At 35.8% G+C, this 24,212-nt stretch overlaps 4 protein-coding genes across 6 annotated transcripts; all 4 read right to left on the bottom strand.

Moving 5' to 3' along the window:
• Positions 1-750: 750 nt before the first annotated feature.
• prkaa1 (protein kinase, AMP-activated, alpha 1 catalytic subunit) lies at positions 751-12,036 on the bottom strand. The gene is made up of 10 exons (XM_026211676.1): positions 11,870-12,036; positions 9,822-9,963; positions 9,072-9,165; positions 8,127-8,271; positions 7,932-8,019; positions 7,586-7,810; positions 7,314-7,463; positions 6,406-6,754; positions 5,023-5,149; positions 751-3,356 (listed from the first exon to the last, which is right to left on the bottom strand). The coding sequence occupies exons 1-10, from the start codon at positions 11,964-11,966 to the stop codon at positions 3,052-3,054; spliced, it is 1,722 nt and encodes a 573-aa protein (XP_026067461.1). The 5' UTR covers positions 11,967-12,036; the 3' UTR covers positions 751-3,051.
• A 410-nt stretch (positions 12,037-12,446) lies between these two features.
• Positions 12,447-13,017, bottom strand: ifitm1 (interferon induced transmembrane protein 1). The gene is made up of 2 exons (XM_026212743.1): positions 12,777-13,017; positions 12,447-12,687 (listed from the first exon to the last, which is right to left on the bottom strand). The coding sequence occupies exons 1-2, from the start codon at positions 12,963-12,965 to the stop codon at positions 12,517-12,519; spliced, it is 360 nt and encodes a 119-aa protein (XP_026068528.1). The 5' UTR covers positions 12,966-13,017; the 3' UTR covers positions 12,447-12,516.
• A 2,223-nt stretch (positions 13,018-15,240) lies between these two features.
• On the bottom strand, positions 15,241-21,097 carry kyat1 (kynurenine aminotransferase 1). 2 transcript variants are annotated; one of them, XM_026211677.1, is made up of 14 exons: positions 20,816-21,097; positions 20,498-20,579; positions 20,328-20,386; positions 19,514-19,661; positions 19,244-19,393; positions 19,060-19,146; positions 18,846-18,971; positions 18,340-18,460; positions 18,179-18,255; positions 17,949-18,038; positions 17,680-17,866; positions 17,076-17,152; positions 16,890-16,976; positions 15,241-16,461 (listed from the first exon to the last, which is right to left on the bottom strand). In XM_026211677.1, exons 2-14 carry the CDS (start codon positions 20,564-20,566, stop codon positions 16,402-16,404), a joined length of 1,338 nt encoding a protein of 445 aa, XP_026067462.1. In that variant the 5' UTR covers positions 20,567-20,579; positions 20,816-21,097; the 3' UTR covers positions 15,241-16,401. The 2 variants fall into 2 exon arrangements, with proteins under 2 accessions (XP_026067462.1, XP_026067463.1); XM_026211678.1 differs by having other exon boundaries at positions 20,498-21,097.
• Positions 21,098-21,247: 150 nt separating this feature from the next.
• Positions 21,248-23,759, bottom strand: surf6 (surfeit 6). Of its 2 annotated transcripts, none has more exons than XM_026211679.1 (5): positions 23,505-23,759; positions 23,226-23,324; positions 22,864-23,061; positions 22,684-22,763; positions 21,248-22,127 (listed from the first exon to the last, which is right to left on the bottom strand). In XM_026211679.1, exons 2-5 carry the CDS (start codon positions 23,317-23,319, stop codon positions 21,414-21,416), a joined length of 1,086 nt encoding a protein of 361 aa, XP_026067464.1. In that variant the 5' UTR covers positions 23,320-23,324; positions 23,505-23,759; the 3' UTR covers positions 21,248-21,413. The 2 variants fall into 2 exon arrangements, with proteins under 2 accessions (XP_026067464.1, XP_026067465.1); XM_026211680.1 differs by having other exon boundaries at positions 23,226-23,326; positions 23,502-23,716.
• Between the last annotated feature and the right edge of the window lie 453 nt (positions 23,760-24,212).

Genomic DNA, 24,212 nt, shown 5'->3' on the forward strand with positions numbered 1-24,212 from the left:
ATAAAAAATAACCACATGTATGCTTCTGTGGTATATTTTTGTATATGGTTTGTATAAAAAAATTATATATTTAAAAATAGCATTTAATTTGTGTTTGTAAAAATGCAGCCTAATACTGTAAACTGCATAGAAGTTAGAAATCAGAAACGAATGTTTTGTCAAAACCCAAGTTAACTCTAAAAATGATAGATGTCTTCACGATTAAAGGGACATCTTCTGGTCATTTTCTGAAGTACAGATCTCTCTTTAGAGATGTGCACTGAAAGAAACGCAATAAACAACAGGCATGCACATAGTGGAGTTATTAGCAAAATAAAAAAAAATAAAAAAATGAAACTCTTAACCCATGAAGACACAACAATGTAAAATGTAACTTTTGTAATTACTCATTGATGGAAAATTATAAAAATCATGAATTATTAATGAACGTAAACACATGACTTGGCCAGAAAATTAAAAGAAAAAATATCCTTAGCATAAGAACAATTTTAACCCTTTGTACAAACTTCATTATGGTTTGATTGTTCCTGTTTGATTATCATCAATTATTACAATACATTAAAAATACATCTTTTAATTTTAAGTATTTATTTTACTAGTTAACTAAAAACAAAAAAAACAAAAAGAAGTCTTAAGTTCCGTGTGTATGCTTAAAACTGTAATTAAAGGAAGTTAACAAACAGTGATCAAACATTTCTTTCAAAATATAGTCACATAACATACACCAGGTTTTCAAAAGATACAATACAATCATCTTTCATGTATCAGTTTATTAGGCAGTTGTATTTACAAATCATCTTTTCAGCTGTAAATGATCAGTAATTATCTGTAAATTTACATTGGCAAGTCTCCATGAGATGCATCTCTGCACAGATAATCAACATTAATGCAGTTAAGAGAAGAACATCAACAGATTTTCTAAACTTCTTTTCGATGGCTGAATAGACAGCCTGTGGAGACACTGAAATGGTTCCCTAGTGATAAAGAAGAGTGAACATTTGAATTAAGACAACTACACAGGGAAATCACCTTTGGAGGGAAAAAAGATAAAGGGGTACAGAGCAAAACTAAATTTTTCTGGATTTGTCTTAAGCTGACTTGCAAAGCACAGATTGTCAAATTTTAGCTCTTAAGTCTCATTAATACAGATTATGAAATGAGTTTAGAACAAAAACAACATTATCCTTTTAGGAAACTAGATCTTAACATGAAACAAAGGTCAAATCAGAATTACTGGCCTTAAATCTCTTTTCTTTTTTGAGAATATGATAATGCTGCATTTTTAAGAACTAAGAGTTATTTCTTTAATGCAGTAAGAATGTGTGTTAAGACATTCAGACTTTAAAATGTAAATACGATGTGCCATACATGGCATAGAATACATTTATTATTTAAAATGACGTCTTAGCTTTTTTTAGCATTGAATTTGGGATATTTTATTTGAACATAGCTGGAGCTCTGGGCAGGCGAATGAACAAGAGCAACTTAAAACTTTTGTTTTAATTTTCATCTATGAAATATACATTGAAAGAACTGATCTTGAGAAGATGATTACATCTGTCAGTAAGCTCCCAAAATAATTCCGTTCATTGTTAACAGGTTGCAGTTCTTTCCTTTGGGACTTTTGTAGAATTGTGTTTATTACAGACTCATATGAGCGCACACAAAGTCACATGCAAGTAGGAAGTGTTTTTCTATTTTATGATCTTACGATTATGACTTTGGCTCTATGATTCGCTCAGGAGATCAGTTAGTATGTGCCAATATTTCAACTTTTATTTTAATCTTTTTCCATTTTCATTGCCATGATAAACTTTATTAGACACTTCAGCTATGTGTTTTTTTTTTTTAACACATCTCAGCCAACATAAAAAAAAAAAGTTTTAATACTAACCTTACTACAGTGAATTAATTTGTGAAAGTGTGTGGGGAAGGAGGATACAAATACATTTGATTTCAAGCAACCACGGTGTTGTAAAACAAATAAAATAATAGTAAAAAGAAAAAATGTTTTTGATAAAGCAGTGTATGGAATAAAACATTTTACAGCGATACAATCAAATATTCTTCTTTTAAAAAAAAAATCCAGTCCAATATCACTATTTTAATACAATCTACAACCCCATTTAAAGCACTGATAAATATAAATCCAAATGCATGTTGAAATTCTGTATATACTTCAATTTATGTAAAATGTGAGCGAATAGAAAAAAAAAGGTGTGACTAACAAACAAAAATCTATGAAACAGAGGCAAGGACATTGCACTCCTTCAGGATAAATGGGATTAATATTGGTCTCTTCCTTAAGAAAGACTGACTTATCAAGTTGTCCCTTTGTGTTAAAGTGCCCACCACGTTAAATTGGCCCCACTTTTTAAGACGGCTCCTCCTAATCGAGTGCCCTTCCCAGTAGGCCACAACAATGGGATAACCAGCTCTGACACTGGCCCACAAAAACTTACAGGTAAAACTGTGCAAAAGCGCTTTCTGTCTTACTCATCATCCCACAGTCCTCACAAGGGCTCTCTCTTTATACATCTCTTGGTCCGCCAAGAATCACAACAGCATTGTGTACAGTACATCTAGCTCAGTGTAGAACTCATTTAAATGCACCTCTACGCCTCACTCTGCAAGGAAATCCTTGCTATAAAACCAAAAAAAGAACTAGAAAACCATCTCTAACAGAGTTTAGACACTATAAAGTGGCTTAGCATAGCAATCTTTCTGACATCTTAACTGTGGCACAAAAAACAACCTTCTTGTACCTTTTCTCAGTCCTCTTAAACAGGCTGATCCTGGCGACTGTAGTGCCACAGACCATTCAGCTTTGTCATGCGAGTGGGATGCATGGAGTCTTGAGTCTGTCCGCATGCTTATTGCTCTAAAGACACTGAGAGAGAAAAAGAGAGACGAAAAGAATAGAGATAGAAGGACTACTGTGGATGATGACACGGATACCAGAAGATGAAGAGGTAGACAGTATTCCAGAAGAAAGAGAGTGAGAGGGAAGACAGAGGAGAGTGAGAGAGAAGGCATCAGAGGGACCACAAGTTATCGCGCTAGCAGCTTGATGAGGTTGGCGCACATCTCAAAGAACTCTATGGTGTGACTTCCTGGGCGGGGGAGGATCTCGCACCCTGCAGAATCCACTGAGGAGGTAAGAGAAGAAGCCAGAGAGCCTTCTGCCGCTTTCCCTCCAGTTAGCGGAGGCGTGGAGGGAGCGGACACGTCGCCCTTTGCTGCATCCTCACATTCGTTTTTTTCGTTCCTGTCGTTCTTTAGGGTATTCCGGTAGTTACCGACTGAGCCAGAGCGGTGAGGTGTGGCAGTCCCTGATTTTACTTCTATCATGTCATCTAAATGAAACAGAACAGAAGGCTTTAGAGAGTAAAACATACAAAAAACACTCTACAACCGAATTTCGGTAAACAATTTAGGCTATGATTCCTTTTCTGGAATGACCATTGAGATTTTAGCAGAACCGATATAACAATTAAGAAATAAATATTTTGCTTTAATTTACATTTACGTAATGTTTTCAAATTTCATGTTAATTTGTTCATAAAAATATCTACACTAACACAATGCAATAACTAGTTTTAAATGGCAAAAAATATTTTATACATATTTTATATAACTATTATTATTAAGATGGATAGACAGACTGTCGAAAGAATGTGGTTAAATTAAATTAATTTTTTATAAAATACTATTGATTACAAAACTCGCAATGTGTATTTTTACATGTTGTTAAATAAACAACCATTAAGAAACTACACTGTCACAGCCTCACAAGACTTAAAGGAACACTCCACTTTTTTTCGGAGATGGGCTCATTTTCCGACTCCATTATGGTGCGTTCACACCAGATGCGAATAGAGCATCTGGCGCGATTGATTTCAATGTTAAGTCAATGCAAAGACGCGAATAGACAACCTAGCGTGGGTTGAGAAATCTGAACTTTGGCAAAATTTCGTGCCACGTTAACCGATTAGGAGCTTACTATTAGTAGTGATGTGATTACAACATAGCGAGTGGAGGGAAAATCCGAAACAACAATGGAGGACAAAGTCACAGTCGCTGTATGTGGATACCCGGAGCTGTATGATACTTCTTCATACTTTTAAAGAAACAGGAATAAAAAGGATCTTGCTTGTATATATAACATATTAAGAGATTAACTGAATAAAGACCAAAGATTAGATTTACCCCAAACGAATTATATTTGATCTTGAACCACTAAAGAGACATCAGTGCCAGCGGCAAATGTCAGATGGACAAGCTGAGTTGAGAGGGCTCTAGGCGGATACATGATCACTGAGCTCCCACTGATCGCATGGAGCTCGTCTCCGAAAATCGACGAAACATTTTTAAACAGATGCTGTCTTTATAAATAAACCGCATATTTGAGTTTACAACAACTACATTCTCGCTTGAAATACTTTTAAAACTACATTTCATGACACGATAACAGTAATATTTTGAGAATTATCTGAATAAAAATGGTGGTTGAAATCACAATGTTGAGTAAACTCAACTTGCAGATAGGGCTTGATATGGCTAGGAACTATGGTATAATAATCAAGGAACTTGGCTGCCGTACCATGGGTGCAGTAGGCACAGTGATATTACGCAGCACCTGAAAATAGTCCCCAGATAGTTTCTGTAATTACAGCAATAACAGATTTGCTGGGGACTATTTTGAGGACTATTTCCATCAGTCTTAGTGCACAATGTATGTACAAAAGAGTCAAGTTTTAAATAGGAAAAATATAGAAACTATTTGGTAATTTTTGAGTGAGATGCTAACGGTCTAATCAGATTCAATGATCTATGCTAAGCTAAGCTAAAAGTGCTACCACGAGACCTAGAGCTCAGCTGAATGGATTCATATCCTTATATGTGTGATTATGTATACATCTTTATATCTTTAAATTACTGTAAATTAAAGTGCCAAGTAAATGAATAAATACGTTTTAAAGCACTGAATAAAACCACATACACACTAAGTGAAAGTTTTACCATCTATGCTCCTGAAGTCTAGCAAGTAGGTCCTGCTGTCCACCTGGTAGAGCTGGAGGCTCATCTTTGTATGTATGCCAGTGACTGGGTTCTTCCTCCGCACTCGCAAGTAATAAGGATTAACTACCTATCAAACCACAGAGGGGAAAAAAAACGTCAGCAGAGTAAAATGTGATTGCAATTGATTTAAAGTTCATTACTATTCAGCGAGGGTTTTAACTTTAAAAGCGATTGGTACATTGCACTGTAACACTGTTTGCACCGTTTTGAGAAAGTCTGAATGGTGTACTCCTGAATAGCAATAAACACTGTTCCACATGATCAGAGGCCACTATGAGATAAGACAAAGAACGAAAACTATTATAAACAAAGACATGTAGGCCACATCCCTCTAAAACTGATGACTAAGTCATACTTGAACTTTTGCCGCAGTTTGACAATCATCATTTCAGTGTAAATTAAAGGCATACATCAAAAAATTTCAAATAAAAAAATTATTATTTGTTTATATGTTAATGTTAATTATTGTATTTTTTCCATACTATGAGTGACAAAAAAAAAAAAAAACTGATCATCTGTAATTTTATGTTTCATTCACAGATGTCGACAGAGAGCCCAGAATTCCACAGTAAATGTTTAAGCACCAAATCAGCATATTTAAAATGATTTCTGAAAGATTATGGAGACAAAACATCTGCTTCACAGGAATAAATAAAAGTTTAAAAACTACTTAAAAAAAAGTAGTGTCTTACTGACCCCAAACTTTTGAACAAAGTGTACTATTAAAAAACAAATTCTGTCCTTAATACTTTACGGGTTCTATTTAGTTCCAAGATGTTATAAGAAAGTAATATATGCAGATATCATATCGTAAAGATTGATTTTAACATTCTATTTGGCCTGCCTAAATATCTGTGTGTGCATGTGTGAGAGAGAGTGAGTGAGTGAGTGAGTGAGAGAGAGAGTGAGAGAGAGAGAGAGAGAGAGAGAGAGAGAGAGAGAGACTGGTCAAGTCTTTTCTATTTATAGAATCTACAAGATGCCCTAAAACATCTTTCCTACAATGCAGAGATGGAATTTACCCTAAGCTCATGAACCTCTGGAGGGCAAGCAAATTCTATTTTCCAGTCCCTAAATTGACTAACTGGTTCTTTGTCTGGATGCAATTTATTCCCATAGTCTGGTCCAAAACGTGGCAAAAACATGACTCACCTTAAAGGGACAGTAAAATTTTCATTGTGTGGACAAACACATTTTTCAAAATATATTTTTCTGTGTTCCACAGAAGAAAACATTTCATACAGGATTACTCTTTAAGTGAAAAACAATGCAGTGTTTCTACAAATGTAAAGTACAACCCAAAACACAAGCACAGGCGCTTACCTTCCACTCATAGTCCAACTGCTTCATAGCACGACAGACCTCACTCATGATATCATTCGGTCTGCTCTGGCTACGGATTCCCAGGTGCCACTTGGCCCGCCGGACACCGAGATGCTTGGACTTTTGGGGGTTAAGCTCATCCAGCGTGTGTCGAGGACGTGGCTGGGACTCAGTCACCAGGAATGGCACTCTCTCGGGGTGAATCTTGGCAGAGTGGTGCGCAGGCAGGTCATCTAGGAAGCTGTCCGGGGGGCTGGAGGCCAAATAGAAATCTTTGGCCTCGTTCATAATGCGCCGGTTGTCTATGATCAAGTGATAGGCCACAGCAAGAGGATCCTGGAGATTGCGACTGCAAAGAAAGCAAGGGCACAAACAGGACAGATGAGAGTTTATAGTTTGACTGCAGTGACAGTGAAAGAGCTTATATGCTAGTACAACCCAGTTCCTGAAACACTGAACTCTTTTAGGTGTTCCTCTGAACAACAGGTAGTTTAAAAAAGATGAGCTACAATTTTAATTCGGTCAAATTAGCAGAGACAATTTTTTTATATCTAAGTGGACCCTAACCCTAACATACCCAAATGTTAAAAAAATTGTGATATTGACCAAAATTATGTATTTTTGGAAATTTGCCATTAATTATGATGAGATATTAGACATGTTTTTTTTTCCAAGGACCATACCTACCATGAACTAACAATAAACAGTTGTTAACCATCTTTAACAAAGATTAATAAATAATAACAAATTTATTGCTCAGTTTAGTTAGGTGTATCATTTAATGGAAAAGTGTTTCATCTGATATGAATCTTCCCTCCTGTGTGTAGACACCCTAAATAAGCCTCAATAGCAAGTAACAAACAGTGTAAGTAACAAAATGTGTGATGCAAAAGGAAAAACACACACACCTGTACAAGCAGTTGAGTACCTCCTCCTCAGTGCACTCAAACTTCTCGCACACCTCCTTCAGTGCCTCCTCATCAATCATATTACTGCTATACGCAGCATCCTCTGGGAACAGATACTTGGGGAGATCTTGTTTAAACCACTCATCCTCCCTGAGAATGGAGAGCAATGAAACAGAAAAAGAGATTTGCACTTTTAGAAATCTTGCTCTCTGCATCCTAATAGTTTTGGCGCTGCTAAAATTGAAATTGACAGCGTTTATGTCGTTTCTGACCGGATCTCTTTAATGGTGGCTCTCTTCATGGGGTCCACCTGGAGCATGTGTTTCAGAAGGCTAATAACGGAGGGGTGCAGATACTGAGGCGTGAAGAAGATCCCATCGCAGATCTTCTTGAACAGCGTTGGCACGTGGTCATCGTCAAACGGCAGCGTTCCACACAGCAGAGCGTATAAAATCACACCACTGCTCCAGATGTCCACCTCAGGCCCTGCGTATAACCTGAGCGAGAACAGCAAGAAAACATAAATGAACAGACAACACAAAGCCATTCAAAACAACACAGGGCATTATCCTAGGAGGGTGAGAGCAGGTTGAGATCATTTCAAAATAAATACAGTACCTTCCAGAGATGACTTCAGGAGCAGCATAATTAGGAGAACCGCAACTCGTCCTTAAGAATTCTCCATCTGACATCATGTTTGACAAGCCTACGTGAAGAAAGGTCAAAGTTAGTATAGCTTGTAATATAAACATTTAAGAAAAAGCAAATCCACCAACAATCTAACTTGTTTCATAATATGACGAGTTCACATACCAAAGTCTGCAATCTTGGCATTCATGTGTGCGTCCAGCAGGACGTTCTCAGGCTTGAGGTCTCTGTGCACCACCATATGTCTGTGGCAGTAATCCACCCCTGAGATGATCTGCTGGAACAGACGCCTGCTCTCCTTCTCGTCCAACTGAGCAGAGACGCAGGAACATGTTTTTACACATTTCCCATGTGGACTGACCTGAACATTCAGTTTACAGTTCCCCTTCTGCAACCTACTGTGCCATTTTGGTGGCTCCTGATATATACTACTTTTTATAAGTTTGGGGTCAGTTTTGGATAGAGGTCTTACATTCATCATATAATATATTTTTTAATATATCATATAAATAATTTTTTCTTGTGATGGCAAAACTACATTTTCTGCAGCCATAACGTCACATGATCCCTCAGAAATCACTCTAATCAGCTGATTTTGTGCTCCATAAACATTTCTTATTACTATTAATGTTGAAAACAGTTGTTCCGCTTAATAAATTTGTAGAAATTGTCATGCAAAATTCTTTAATGCAGTGAAAGTTTTTAAAAGAAATTCTGTCTTTTTTGACCAATTTAATGCATGCTGAATAAATGTAATGTTTGTTGAATAATTTTTTTTATATTTAAATATGATAAATATATATATTCCAAACTTTTAAATAGTAGTGTACATTAACGAGTGTGTGTGGCATACATTCTCTCACTTTCTGCTGGTCAATCCGCAAAACTAAAATGTTCTCATTGTAAGAACACCTCATAAAATGTAAGTGTTTTCCCTCTGTAAATTATTTAAGATTTAAAAAGCCATCACTGATGTAGCATTTCTAGGCACAGCACAAAGACCAAACTGCACAACAACTAAATTAAGTCTTTAGTTAGTTTCATTATCCATTATATAATAAATTCATTTTCAGGCTTTAATCATAACACAAATTAAACCTGAAGATGTACCTTTCCATTTTTACAGATGTAGTCAAAGAGTTCTCCTCCTGACACATATTCCATTACCATGAAGATGTCTGTAGGTGTGCTGATGACTTGGTAACTATGAAACAAACAAAATGCACAAATTTGCAAAGAATACATTTCATTGGTTCTGTTAGTGTAGTCAACGAAATGCATCTGAACGATGCAAAGATCTCAAATGTGTACAAAATGTTTGCATCATTCTAAAAAAATAATAAAATTAATAATTCTGAACTTTCTCTTTTTAATACTGATTTAGAGATTAAGACATATTTCAAGGCTTAGATTTTTCACTTCTACTGTTGTTCACCCAATTTACATGAGAAACATCTAATATTCCCCAATGGTTTTGGAGCATGACTGGATAGCTCCGACATTTCCATGTCTTTTCTGGCCACAGTACAGACAACAATCAATGTGAAAGAAACAGAAAAACTTTTAATCCTTCTTTATAATGGGAGGAAATGGAAATTCCCTGCCTCTTTCCCATCCTCTGTTATTATTTGAATGTCTTGCCTCATCCCAAACCACAAAAATGCAAGCAAGGGCACTAGGAAAGCCGGTCCAAATTTCCATACAAACATTTGGGGGCTTATTGGCACACACATCAATCTTTAACTCTCTTACATACTACAATTAGGAGTAGGTCAAAGTTGCATATTCTAGCCCCAAAACAGAACACTGCAAATTCATTATCTGTGTATTACAATACAGATGGAATGATTTAGTACTCACAGTTTGATTATATGCGGGTGACGGAAGAGTTTGAGGTTCTGGATCTCGCGTCGAATCTTCCCCACCACATCCAGACTGCGGATCTTCTGCCGGTTCAGAATCTTTACTGCCACCTGGTGCTTTGTCAACTCATGCTGGCCCACTGCATAGACAGGCAGAAGAAACAAATGTTTGTGAAGGATTACATTTATGCAAGTCATTGGAGAATTTACAATAAAATAAATGTCCAATGGGTTTCTGACAAACATACAAAATTAGTGCAATGGGGTGACAGGTCTGTTCTGATAGGGCCACGGACAGCAGTGGAAAAATTGATACATGTTAATGAAATGCAAGCAACCATATAATCATGCATTCTTACCATTGCAAGATAAACAGGCTTTTGAAAAGGTGCAGGAAGCATTCTCTCAATCCTTTGCTGTTGATGGCAACAGCTGTTTGTACAAATGGTAAAAATCCATTTGTTACTTGTTGATTTGGCTAAAACTAATGCTTTATATCACCCAATGTTTATTCCACCCTGGTAAACCACACAGTTCCTGCTGTATACACTTACAAAATTGTCCATTTTACTAAGACAATATTTCAGCCTAATCAATTTGCAAATTGTCCGACCAAGGTTGGTTTATGCTAAGTAATAATAAAAATAAAGACATATCATTATTTGATATTACCATATTCACTTAATATCAACACTGTTACTCTAATAACTGCATCCTGAAGTAACAAACACGGAGTTAAATAACACTCAAACAGCTGCAAGTCAACACCTTTGAGGCTTGCATTAACATCACGGAGCTAAATAATGTGCGAGGTTCACCACATATATACCCAGTTTTTCCATAAACTATTTTCATTTGGGCAAAGGTCTTGCCAACCAGCTTCTTATAAGTTTGGATACTGCTGCATCAGTAAGTGCAAAAGGCCGTTCATTGAACCATTCCTAGAAGCTGGGTATGGTCTCGGTTAAGTTGCAAAATTTAAAAACAGGCCACCTGCATTAACTAGACTGCTCTAGTTATGCATTAACACAAACTCTGTCAGTCATGCAGAGGAAATTCTGTGTGTATGTGTGTGTGTGTGTGAGTACCCGCCCACAGACCTCACTTAGTACTAAAACATCACTGTCAACCTTGTTTATAAAGACTACTTGTTAGATTGTTTAGGTTCCACGTTCTGTCAGCAGTGCATACACTTCTCTTTTCCAAGAAATCTTTACACAACACACACCCTGTCTTGAAACCTTTGGTTTGCATCATGTATTGCCCCATAACAAAGGCAAATGCATTGGTTTCAGTGGCACAGCAAGCTGGAAAGCCATGGCTTAGTACAGTAGGCATTTCATTATTATTTCAGATGTGGTGTCACTGGTGTGGGAAAAAAGGAAACATGATTGAGAAAGAGTGGACTTTTTGAAATGTCACCAACCTTTGGGTGCTCCTTGGCAAACATACAGTTTAAAGTAGGTTAATCAATTAATCTGTGTTATGATACATCCGACTTAAAAAAGCAAATATTTCACTATTTTATTTTTAACATTATGTCCAATGTTCTTCAAACTGTGCAAACTGACGAATAAAATCAATTAAATTTAGTTAGCTAAATTAAGTTTTTTTTCTAATAAACTAGTTTTTGTAATTCTGACAGCTGGATCTGTCGTTGTCAGTAGGCCTGTGCAAGAGCGAATCCATCAATCCTCAGCAAACTGCAACTTCAGAATACTAACGTTAATCACTTCATAAACCATGAAGCTAGCCAGGTTAGCTGCGACCAATCCCTCTACAAACCAGACTAACACAGAACATGCACGCACATATTCAGAAAACTTCGTCAGCATCGATCGGCTAACATTATCAACGCTGATCATCGCAGAAAGCTTTGTTGTTAATGTTTGTTTCATGACTAACGTTATACTGTCATTAGCCAACAAGTGCTGCGGCTTGTGCTGCTGCTTTAGCCGCACTTAAAGGCTCGATCTTCTCCAGTTTTGCCTTACGGTCTTTAATACAACAATAACACAAAACCCAAAACACCTCTGACAGCCTTACCTTTGACTTTTCCAAATGTTCCGACTCCTAGGGTGTCTCCGAGAATATAATGTCCGATTTTCACCCTGCCTTCATGTTTCTGTTTGTCCGTCGCCATCTTTGCTCTGAGGCCCTACCTGCGAGAGAGAGAGACGCAATAGCGTCTCTACTGACAACTACCGGAACAGAAGAGCGCGCCAAAACAACACGTTTCAAACGCTTGGATTAACGTTGGATACATAAGTGAAAAATATGACCTAATTATTAACTTAAATAATGTTCTAATTAACTAAAAATTATATAATTAAATTAAATTAAAATAATAATAATTATTATTATTAATAATGTTATATTATAGCATTCTTCTCCTTCTTCTTATAGCAGGAAAAAGTGATTAACTGGCTAAATTTAAGTTTTGTTTGAGATCACACTCACAACCTCCCTGCATGTGTCCTGGAAAGGTTGTTTATATATTGATAAAGATATATATTGTTATATATCACACATTCTAAAAAATAAATACACAGCAGAACTGCATACAACTAATGTGTATTGTATGTATGCTATATGACAATGACCAAACAAGAACAAACCAAAGTTTCAACAATATATAACTGTTTTAATGAAAGGCAAATAAAAACATTCAGACATTTAATTCTTTGAAGAAGTTAATAACGATGAACACTTGATGTGACTGAACCAAATGACTTGGAGATGACAATGATGAGGATAAGTAAAGAGAGGGATCCAATAATGGCGGCAGCAATGTTTAGCTTGCGAGCTCTAGAGGCATAAGACCGTGCCATTGGGATGTCTCCAAGCAATCTGATGTCCCTGGCCTGATACAAAAACAAATATATATGATAAGCTTCAGGTATCTGTAAAGTAGCAGGACAGTTATATAATTGCATATATGTATATTGCTTACCTTTATTGAGTTGTAAAAGGCCCCAAAACCAAGACAGCAAGGGTTACAGAAGTGAAGATTGAATGTGGAGAATATGATGTCATCATTGACTTTTTGGTCAGGCATGGAGAGTACTACTGGCTGGGCAGTGAAGTCTCTGCCGTCCTGCTTCATGCTCTCCCCGGGTGCTGGGTAGTTCTGCATCGCCATGTCAATTCAATACAAAGAAGCTGCTCTCAGTGATGTTTGCAAGTGTTCAGCTCTCTTTTATAGAAAGGTCTAACCGGTGCATGTGTGTTTTGCAATGTTAAGGAATACTGGGTGGAGTTTGTGTGTGTGTGTGTGTGTGTGTGTGTTTAATGTGCAAATTTAATTTTTGGGTGAAGTACCCCTTTGCAAAACTAAATGTTTTCACTGTTTATGCATAACACAAATACACCCTTTTATTCAGTAAAACATGAGCAATGATTTTTAGTTGAACCCATGTTTCTTGGTGATTCATAATATGCAAGTTAAAGGGTGCTGTCAATTTAAGAGTCAAAAATGTATAACCATGGCTCCTAAAATGAATATATATATTAGCCAGAACACATGCTGGGCTAACCCACTTAAAAAAAATAGCAATGGCAACAGTGTTTAAGTGCATGAATGATGGCTAGCTCTCTGTCACTATTCAAGCACTTGAATGCTTGCTCCTAACAAGCTGATGATTTGAATCTTGTGTGTCAAATACGGGAGGCATGAAATAAATTTAGACACCTTGACAATGTCTTGTTTGTTGATCTTTGTCGTCCCCTTGGAATTATAAGGTTCTATCTGCGTTCTGAGTAGTTTTGAGATATTGAGTTTTAAATTTTTGTGTTCCATAGACTTCTGTAGATATAACCTTTTTGTTTTTTCAATAAAAAAATCCCAAAATGTACACAACTTAAAATAAAACATCACATAATGTACATAAATCGTCACAGAATAAGAATATGTGAATAACTCAATTTTGACAAAAATGTCAGATAGAACCTTATAATTCCAAGGGGACGTTGTGTAAAATTGGAGGTTTGACACCTAACTTTGTTATATGCTCACTTACATTTATTTATTTATTTATTTTGACCAGCATAGTGTATTTGCGGAATTAAACTTTTTTTTTTTTTATGTAACAATATTCAAGAAATCACCTTCTCTTTCCTCTGAGGTAAAAGGAAGTTGGTCAACTTAGGTTTTGTAACCATGCACTTTTTGTTTTAATTTTGCAACATGTTTGAGAATTAAACTTACTCAAAGTCAGTAAAAAGTTTTCTTTTGTGCAATATTCATCCATCATCCATTCTCCAAACCGCTTGTCCTGTAGTGTCATTTTGGCTATCCTAGTGCCAAAAAAACACATATACACTCTTAATAATAAAGGAGCTTCACGGTGCCATAGAAGAACCGTTTTCTAGTTCCATAAAGAACCTTTAACATCTGTAGGACATTCACAAAAGTTTCTTTGTGGTGAAAGAAGGTTCTTCAGATTATATAAATGTAAGAAAGAGATGGTTCTTTGAAGTACCTTTGACTGAATGGTTCTTTGTGGTACCAAAAATGGTTCTTGGCATTGCTGTGAAGAACCTTTTAAGCAGCTTTATTTTTAAGTCTACACACATCAAAAGGCAATGTTTTGAAGTAGCTTCATGTTAAAAAGCAACAATGTCAGTGTAAAAAAAAAAATTATTTAATTTCAGCTTTATTGCAGCTGTACAGATGATAGCGTCAATATTCAGGTTCAGTTTAGTTCAGAATTTGCTAATGTGGCAAAGTTCACCAATTCATCTATAAGCAGCTCTTTAAAAAGGTAGGAGTGTCATTATTCTATGTTTAGCTGCTGTTGGTCTAAGTTGTGAGTGTATGAAACTATGTTCTGATTCTGCTAATGTTCACAAGGTGAGATTAAACCTCATAAATTCCACCACTTTATAATATAAATTGGGTACAAGAATGAAAACAAAAAGGACAAACACTCTTGTCTTGTGAGTGCTTGGTTAGGTCTTCATTAGCCATGCACTCTTGTGTTGTCATGTTCAGTGTGCAACACGGTTCGTGTTAGCACAGCTGTGTGCTTTTTTTTTTTGCCGTTTTGTGTTTTTATCATAGCTGCCTGTTCATGTCTTGTTTTGCATGAGCACATGGCTTTGTTTTGTTTGTTTCTGTGTGCCATGTGCTCTCATGTCTAATCCTGCTCACCTTGTTACCTGATTATTGGTTCAGTAGCCCCACTTGTGTTTCCATTGTTACCTGACTTTTGTTTGCTCCCTATTTATTCTCCTTGTGTTTGCAGTTCATTGTCTAATATATCCTTGTGGTTTCCTGATCCTGTCTGTCTGTTTTCCTCAATGGGGTAGTTTTGGTTGCTTTTTTTATTTATTTATAATTAATAATAAGCCCATTCTTCTTTAAAAAATTGAATCTTCTTACAAAACACATCTGAGAACTTTTTTATTTTCCTATTTTTTTTGATTATCAGAATTTGTCAGGTTGAACGAAAAACTAAAATATCAGAGTGAAAAAAAAGAAACAATGTCACACTGTGAGATGTATCCATAGTATAATTTCTATACAGAGAGTCTAACAAAACATACATTTTCTTCTGTAGTTTTTGCTGTTATTGTGTTGATTGTTTATGACCTCTGTGTAAAGTTCAGCAATATACCTCTCAATAATTCAGATTCTAAGTGTAAGTACTTTTTAATGTATACTATTAATGGAAAGGGTCAAATAAATTTATTGACGAGAAAGAAATGGAACCACGTCCCCACTATGACCTTGTTTCCTTTTAGGTTGCAGTGGATTTTGGCATTTACCCAATGATCTACTGTAATAACAAAGGCTATATGCTTTAATTTTATATTATAGAAATAAAATGTAAACATTTTTTAATTGTGTCTATTATTTTAAACATATATCAGTGTGTGAAAATTAAACTTTATTGCTTCCTCCTGCAGAAATGTGGCAAAAAAAATAAAAAATATTGGTGACAGTGTTTAGAACATCCACAAATAAAGTGATTTAGATTTACATGCAGATTTATGAGGTAGTTAGCAATATTTTTATGGAAATGGCTCAACATAACACTTACATTGTACAAATTAATAAAACAGTTTAACATGAAATGAAATCTATTGATTTGTAATTCGTAACTTGGAGTGGATCCAGTAATAACAGGCAGTGCTGCAATTCAAGGTATAATCCAGAGAGGAAGGAAATATGTGTCAATACAATGACCAAAAAAAGTGAGAGAACATTACAATCAAAGAACAATAACGCTGAAGCGGTTGAAAAAGATTGCAACCACTCATGTGTTTTGAGCATAAAATTATACTGATACTAATATTAGATAATATTAATTGTTATCATGGGAACAGTGATTCTCATTTCCATTTTTAACCACACATGCCATGCAAGATTTTCATGCCTCTGTTTTGTGATGCAATTAACACCATCTGTTCATCTGCCATATAGTTAATTGTAAGCCTAATAACAAACAATTTTCTTTTAAAAAAAATATTCATATCCCAAACTACCATAAACCTCATTTAAGATTTGTTATTGTGTATGATCTCTTGCTTTTCAAGTTTTTTAGTCTGTCCAAGGCTTGTACTGTCAATATTTTTCATTTGCTGTCACTCCACTGCCTCAGTATGTCCTCTGCTGCTTGCAGGGTTGAGTCCTCCTATTAATATTGACAAAAAGATTAATTAAATAATATACAACATTTTAACAAGGTGAACAGATCACAATGGAAATCTCTTTTCCTGATTTAGTAAGACAATGTACTATTCACTTACAGAAAGCAATCCATATAACAACAAAAAAAAGTTTCCATGTTAGCTCATGTAAATAAGTAACAGTTGGCTTATCGTTAGTTTATTAAAAGTAATTTAAAGTAAAATTACTTTTAATGAAGCGAACTAAACTTAATGAGTTTCTAAAGCATAAAATTAACAATGCTGGCAGTTTTTAAAAGGATATTAAATTAAATATACTTAATATTATTGTTAATGAAAAAAAACCTAACAATATTAACATTCTAAATAATTATAAAGAACTTTATTTTTGGAATGTTCTAAATTTTATGTTCTGCATTTGTGGTAAAAATACCTTAACGAAACAGAATCGGATGTATTTCTGGAATTCATTTCTGTGTTCCGAGCTGTAGAATGCAGACACAGGGATAGTGGCCAGTCCCTATTCAGAAGAGTAGAATTTAAATAACTTAATTTGCTCACGAATGTCATTATATGAGAATATTTAATAACCCACTGTAAATGCTATGTTTTTGCTTACCTTCTCTTTTATGAGCCATTTCACAAATCTGTAGTCATAGGGTTCATCTTCAGTGCTAGGTTCAGTAAGATCAACATCTTGTAGAAAAACATTTATAAACGAAAGGCAATATTAAAAACAAACTTTATTTTGAAATAATCATGTCAAAACAATTATAATTGCTATCACACAGTGTAGCTTTTTTAAACTTTGATTTCTCATATTATGAAGATTCCCCTACTCGAGGAAAACATGGATATATCAGAGAACTTTAAACTTTTTTTTTCTTTTTTTTACAGTATAATATATATTTTTTATAATTCTATAACATTATACATATATATATATATATTCACATATACATACACAGTATATCTTCGTAAGTATAAACCCTATAATATGATTTTTTTATATCTTTGTTAAATAAACCTGGAAAAAAAAGTGTAGTAACAATAAAGTATGAGTTTATTACCATAAACAAGAGCTCAAAAGATGTCAAAAACATAAAAGCACCTCATCTCTGGTCTAGAATTCTCAGATATGAAAATTATATTTGTATAATCCATGCATTAATCAAAGTTGTTGCTTTAATACTTTGTTCTATCTTTTTGTCTCTGTTACTTACTAAGATTTGAGATATCTGCGATCATGAAGTATCCTCCTTGGGGTAGTATAGGTTTTAGGCCAACGCTCTTCAAACAATCTGCCAGCCTCAGACGCTTTTCATGAAGATGTTTGGGTAACTGGTGGAAATAGCTTTCCTCTGTGCCAAATACATCATATTCCCTCTGAAAACCTACTGCTACGGCCTCCTTAAGAACAACATTAGACAATGTCAGCCCACTAAAAACAAATTACACACATTTTACGCCTTAATAATTAGCACTGTTTTACCTGGGCAGCTGTGGCACAGTGGTACACTGAATTCTGATGGACGGTTTTTAAGTGCTTTAGGATATGTCCTGGTCCCATTGCCCAACCCACCTACATTAAAATAATAGAGTCATTTAATGACCTGCATGCTGTGTATGCATACTGAACCTTTTCACCATGACACTTCCAGCCAGTCAACAGCGGGATATAACACTGCAAGAAACAAACCCTGTTGAATTCGACCATCTCACCTTCCATCCTGTGGCACTGAAAGTCTTGCCTGCACTCCCAATGGTGACAGTGCGTTCCCACATACCTGGCAGGCTGGCTGTCAAAAAAAAAAAAATGTATGTTACTTTAAAAGTCCACAAAACTGTGATTAATCGCACTACCTGCACAGTTCTGCTCTTACCGATTTTCACATGTTTTGTTCCATCATACGTGAGCCACTCGTACACCTCGTCGCTGATGCAAATGACGTCATGTTTAATGCACAAGTCAGCAATCATCTGAAGTTCCTTACGCTGGTAGACCTTCAAGAAACCACTTAAGATTAGGCTGAATTTGTCTCTGAGGTAAAAATTGTACACACTGACCTGAAAAGTCAACTCTGTTTACATTTTTAGATTAATTACGTTTCCATTTAAAGATCTAGGGTCAGTACGGTTTTTTTTTTTTTTTTTTTTTTTTTTAAGAAATTAATACTTTTATTCAGCGATGATGCATTAAATTGACCAAAAGTGACAGTAAATACATTTATGTTGCAACAGATTTATTTTGAAAACAATGACATTTTAAGCTAATTCTTTTGATTTGATTTTCTTAACATTTTCATGTAATTCACTTGTATAAGAAACAGATTGGACACCAATATAGGAATGGGTAAAACTGTCCTCCATTTGTTGGTGACTGACTCACCTTGCCAAGAGGGTTATTAGGAGTGTTAATGACAATGGCTTTGGTACGAGGACTAAATTTACTCGCCAACTCTTCAGGAGACAACACCCAGTCAGCACTGGATAGAACAGGACCACATCCTTCCCTCTGTTAATACACAGCAAATATTATTCAAAACAGACCTTTAAATCACAGATCAAGCAAGCAGATCTTGTCATGTGATATATGAACATACTGGTTTAAGGGGCACATATATAGCTGTTCCTCCCGCCATCATTACCATTGGCTGATAACAGTCAAAGAATGGCTCCACAATAATCACCTACACAAGAAAGGGAAACAAATGCATTCTGATATCACATATTGAACATAAACTGTGTTTTGTTTATTGTCTACTAACTGAATATGAATATTGTCACCTCATCACCCTCATCAATGAGAGCCTGGAAGGTACAGAAAAGTGCTTGATATGCTCCTACAGAAACCAAGATATCCTCCATTGGGTCTATTTCCCGGCCAACAATCCTACTGAAGAACTTGGCCAGGATCTTCACAAGATTTGGGTGGCCCTGTATGACCGCATATTTAAGATTGTTTAGCAAAGGTACACTTATTATTATGCAGTGATAGTTGATCATTTACTAAACAAACTGAAAGTGAGCAAAGGATTTGAATTTTTTATTTCTTACAAAAGCACGTGTGTACTGGTGCATAGAGAAACCTCCATTCAGGGCTTTGCAGAAAGCCTCCTGAACAAAACTAGGAGGGGAGAAATCAGGGAACCCCTGACCCAGGTTCACAGCCTTATAGTCAGCAGCCAGCTGAGTGAATTCCACCCTACAGATGACATACACAAAAGGAATAGCATGCCGTTTTAAAAATTTAAATGAACAAAAATTTGAGTTCATTTACTTGTGGGAATACTAAACTATTATTATTATTACTACCAGCTCACTGAAATACTAGAGTTGCTAATTGGCGCCATCTTGCGATCAAAACTGTTATTGCGATTACCAATTTTAAAAATGGAGGACATTGTTATTGTTCAAGATGTTTTTATTCGTCACATACACGATTATATAAAGCATATATAACCAGCAGTGAACTTTGGCATTGTATTATTCATATTGATGTAAATTATAATAATGAAAACGGGAAAAAAAGAAAGAAAGAAAAAGACGTCCACAGCTAAAAACGTCCGTTAAGTAGATTACATTTGTTGCATAATAATAATAATAATAAAACTAATGTCAATTATATCTACGAAAACTATTGATAAAGCAACAAGCCGAGATTGGGAATATATATATATATATATTATATATTATACTGAAACGTAGCTGTAATAATAATAGTAATGATAATAATAATAAATAACTTAATGTGCTATTTTATATCAATGTATTTATCCTTATTTGGCAAGTGCCGTGTAAGCACTATATGTTTAACTTAGTCTACCAATTTATACTTTCACTTTATTTATAGGCCATGAAATTCAATTACCATATATTCTTGTCAATTCCTTCAATTCTTCTCGCGTGCAACTTACGAGACATTTTGCCCTGCGTAATCAAGAAGAAAATCATGCAATAAGAAAAAAATATTTGCACATTACTAAACCGCAGCTTGATCATGCATACAGGTGAAGCGATCGAGTGTGAAATATTTCATACCTTATGAAAACCCGCGTTTACTAATCTGATCGAGAGCCAAGGTCCATTTACCGCCGCTCTTCTCCACATCCCACTGTTACTGCTAGAGCCGTAAATCAGTAACACACATAGTAAGAGATTAGAAACATGGCAAATCTCTAGCAGTTGAACGGTCAACCTTTAAATGTCTCAGTCGATAATTCAATAACATGACAGCAGTCCTGTCCTTAGAATTTAGAGATTTAAGAGACAAACAGAGCATAAAATACTGTGGTAAATGACGATTTCATATTGTAATCTAAAAAACGAATACACAAAACTTTCTGTTTTGCCCCCAACCTTGTTCATTTACTTCTCCCAGCTGTTAAAGACGTCACACGTCTTCTCAAGCGTCTTCCTGAGGCTGAGCCAATGAGAATTCGAGCAGAGCTCCATCTTCAGGCAGCACTCTTTATTTTTGTAAGAGTACTTCCGCTGTGGGCGGGGCCAGTGACTGCTAACACTAATTGACATATACGTTGTTGTATATTTGTTGTATATTTGTAGCTACCATTCTTATTGTACAATTTTAAATATGCAGAACTGAAAGAGCGAGAGAGAGAAAAAATTGATTTCCTCACCTCGCACTCTAATATGCCTTTAATAGTACTCCATTAATATTGTTGGCTCTGTGACAAATGTTATGTACATCTATTGTAGGTCACTTTGGATAAAATGCACGAATGTAGATAAATGCCCAACCTTGGGTTAACAAAATATGGACACAATATATGGACACAAAATACGTTCTTTATAAAGTTGACATCTTAAAAGTGACAACAGAAGAAAACATTTCAATACAATTTTTTTTTTTAAATGCTCTTAAACAAGGCGAAGTCCCCACGAGCATGATCCTTTCCGCCTTTTACCAATTCTCACTTCTTTTCATCCTTTCTGCCTAGAAGCTGGCCTTCTTGAGATCCTCAGGCAGGACACAACCCTTTTTCCTTGCCCTCTGTTTGCGTTTCTCCACCTTGGCATCTTTGCGTTTCTTAATATTCCTTCTCCGCTTGTCTTGCCTCTTTTGCATCTTCTCCACGACTTGCTGGCTCTTCTGTACCCACTTCTTTTTTTTCTGAGCCTTCCTTTTCTCCTTCTTCTTCAATGATGCACACAAGAGTTCCTCGTTGTCTTTGATTTTCATGCCTTCAGCTTTGTAGAGAACATTGGTCCACCTCATCTTCTCTTCCTCTTTTTTTGCTTTCCCTTCATCCTTCTCTCTAAGCTGCTCCAGGTGAGCTTTCCTCGCCTCAATGCGTGTTAAAAGCTGTTTGTAGTTCTTGCCAGTGAGCGGAGTCAGCGTTCCCTTCACTTTTCTTTTCTTTTTTTTCTCCATCATCTTTGTCCCTTTGTCCACATAGTCTTCTCCCACCTCCATCTTGTTGAAGACTATGAGGCTCTGCTCTTGTTTGGCAGGAGGGCCTGATGTAGAAGTGCTTTGTGATTTCTGATTTGCTGTCTCTTTTTCCTCTTCTCCTGCCTGTAAACCCGCAGCATCTGCTAACTTTTTCATTCGAAACTCTTTTCTTTTCCTCTTCCGACGCTCCCTTTCTTGTTTTCGTCTCTCTCGTTTCTTCTTTATCTCCTCAGAGGAGGGGTCTTTAGGAGGACCCTGGGGAAAAAAAAAACAGACTTAAAGGCTTGGCTTAAAAATTCTTTAAGGAATGATATAATAAATGTAACTTTTTCTATTTAATACTTTTACTTAATCTTGTTTTTACAGCAAAAAAGTCATAATTTAGCATTTATGGTCAATTAATTTCTCTGACTCATAAAGTTAAACATGGCATTTTTAAAGGGATAGTTCATCCAAAAAATGTTATTATGTTATCATTTACTCCCCCCTCAACCTGTATGAGTTTTGTTATTCTTTTGAACACAAATAAGATATTCTAAAGAATGAGCCCAAACAAACAGTTTGTCTGACTTCCATAGTATGAAAAATAATAATAATTTGGAAGTTAATGGGGACCAGAAACTTCTTTGGTTACCCACTTTCTTCAAAATATCTTCTCTTGTGTTCCGCAGAAGATCATAAGTGATGACAGAAGTTTTGTTTTTGGGTGAACTATCGTTTAATAAAGTGATTCAGCATCTTAACATTCAAACATTTAACATTCTTTTAACCGAGATCGATTTCAATATTTTAGTCCAACTTGAGCATGTACCTGTCCTCGAGATTCCTCAATCTTCTGGTGAAGTCTCTGACGAAGAATGTCTACAGCATTAAATTCTTTTGATGTCCCACCTAATAGAAATGAATCAGGAAGAATGCAATCACATTTTATTCAACAATAATAAGGCATGCTAGATACACTACTAATCTCTCTTTACAAACTAATTTTTACCTTCAGTCTTCTTTTGTGTCTCTGAAATCCCATTCTGGACAGTTTTTCTCTGAGTTGGAGGTGCTGCAGGCGGAGTGCTCTTTAGGATTGGTTTCTTTTGGTTTGCACTCATGTTATCTCCTTTAGTTGGCGTCTGATTGGTCTTTTGTTTCTTGTTTGAAGGAGCACCATCATTCACCCCACTGCCTTGGTATGGAACTAAAAGGGGAATAAATTAAACTGGACTCATTATATATATATATATTTTACTATTGACTTTAAAAATACAAACTTTGAATGAATAAATAAACCAGCCATACAAATGGCATAACTGCTGCTGGTGTCTGTTCTGTATTTACAGAGTAATTAATATGCAACTTTACCATAGGGTCTATTCTTTGGCTCGTGCTTGTGAGACACGCATACTTTACGGGTCAGCTTCTCTAGGTAATCATACTTCGCAGCAAGGCTGGCCATGTTTCCTATTATAAATAAACGAACAACAAATTAATAAATACAGACATGCAGATATGTAAAGTCATCACCAAACAGCTCAAAACAAAATAACGAGTTGTGCAAAACCAAAGCAGTATTTTAGGACAACAATACCAAATATGTCAATCAATACATTTAATAAACGTGCCACTATTCGTTTGACTTACCTCGCTCAATCAAAAACTTCAGTCGAAACTGTTGTGGTGCGTTTCATCAGCTGAGAATGCTATTAAGGGAGCCTTCGGATAAAATCCTTGAAATGTATACCATATACAATATCCCTTATAACCTCGCCAAACACAAATTCAGAAACATGCCCCGCGTGTGTGCGATCTCACGCATGCGCAGGAATGGGTCGGATTCCCCGGAAAGGGTTACATTGAAAACATTCCCCCGAGTGCTCAGGGCATGTTATGATGACCTGGCAGTTGCTGTTTAGATTATAACAATTTCTACGTAGGCTACGTAAATTCATTTTAATTTCCCCCTCATAAAGCGATCCTTAAATAAAGTTTTTCATTTTTTATCAAAATGTTTTTGTCAGACTCTCACTCTTTGACAGCTCAACTGTGTTTTCTTTTTTCTTTTCTCAGAACCTCGTCTCACCCTATTGGTGACACGACAGGGTGTTTTCAGTCGTCAGAATGCTCCAGTGCTCCGGTGTAATTCTGTTCAGCTTGCTCATTACTATATTCTTGATTATTGACTAAACTCACTACAATACCATTAAAAACTCTGAGGTCAGTAATAAGTCTCTTATTCTCACCAGGGGTGCATGTGTTTAATCAAAACACAATTAATTTTAATAATGAGGAATATTATTAAAATATATTTTTTTAACCTGTTAACTGTCACTCACATTTTTGAACATAGAC

The sequence above is a fragment of the Carassius auratus genome, chromosome 30 (genome assembly GCF_003368295.1).
Source record: "Carassius auratus strain Wakin chromosome 30, ASM336829v1, whole genome shotgun sequence".
Classification (NCBI taxonomy): domain Eukaryota; kingdom Metazoa; phylum Chordata; class Actinopteri; order Cypriniformes; family Cyprinidae; genus Carassius; species Carassius auratus.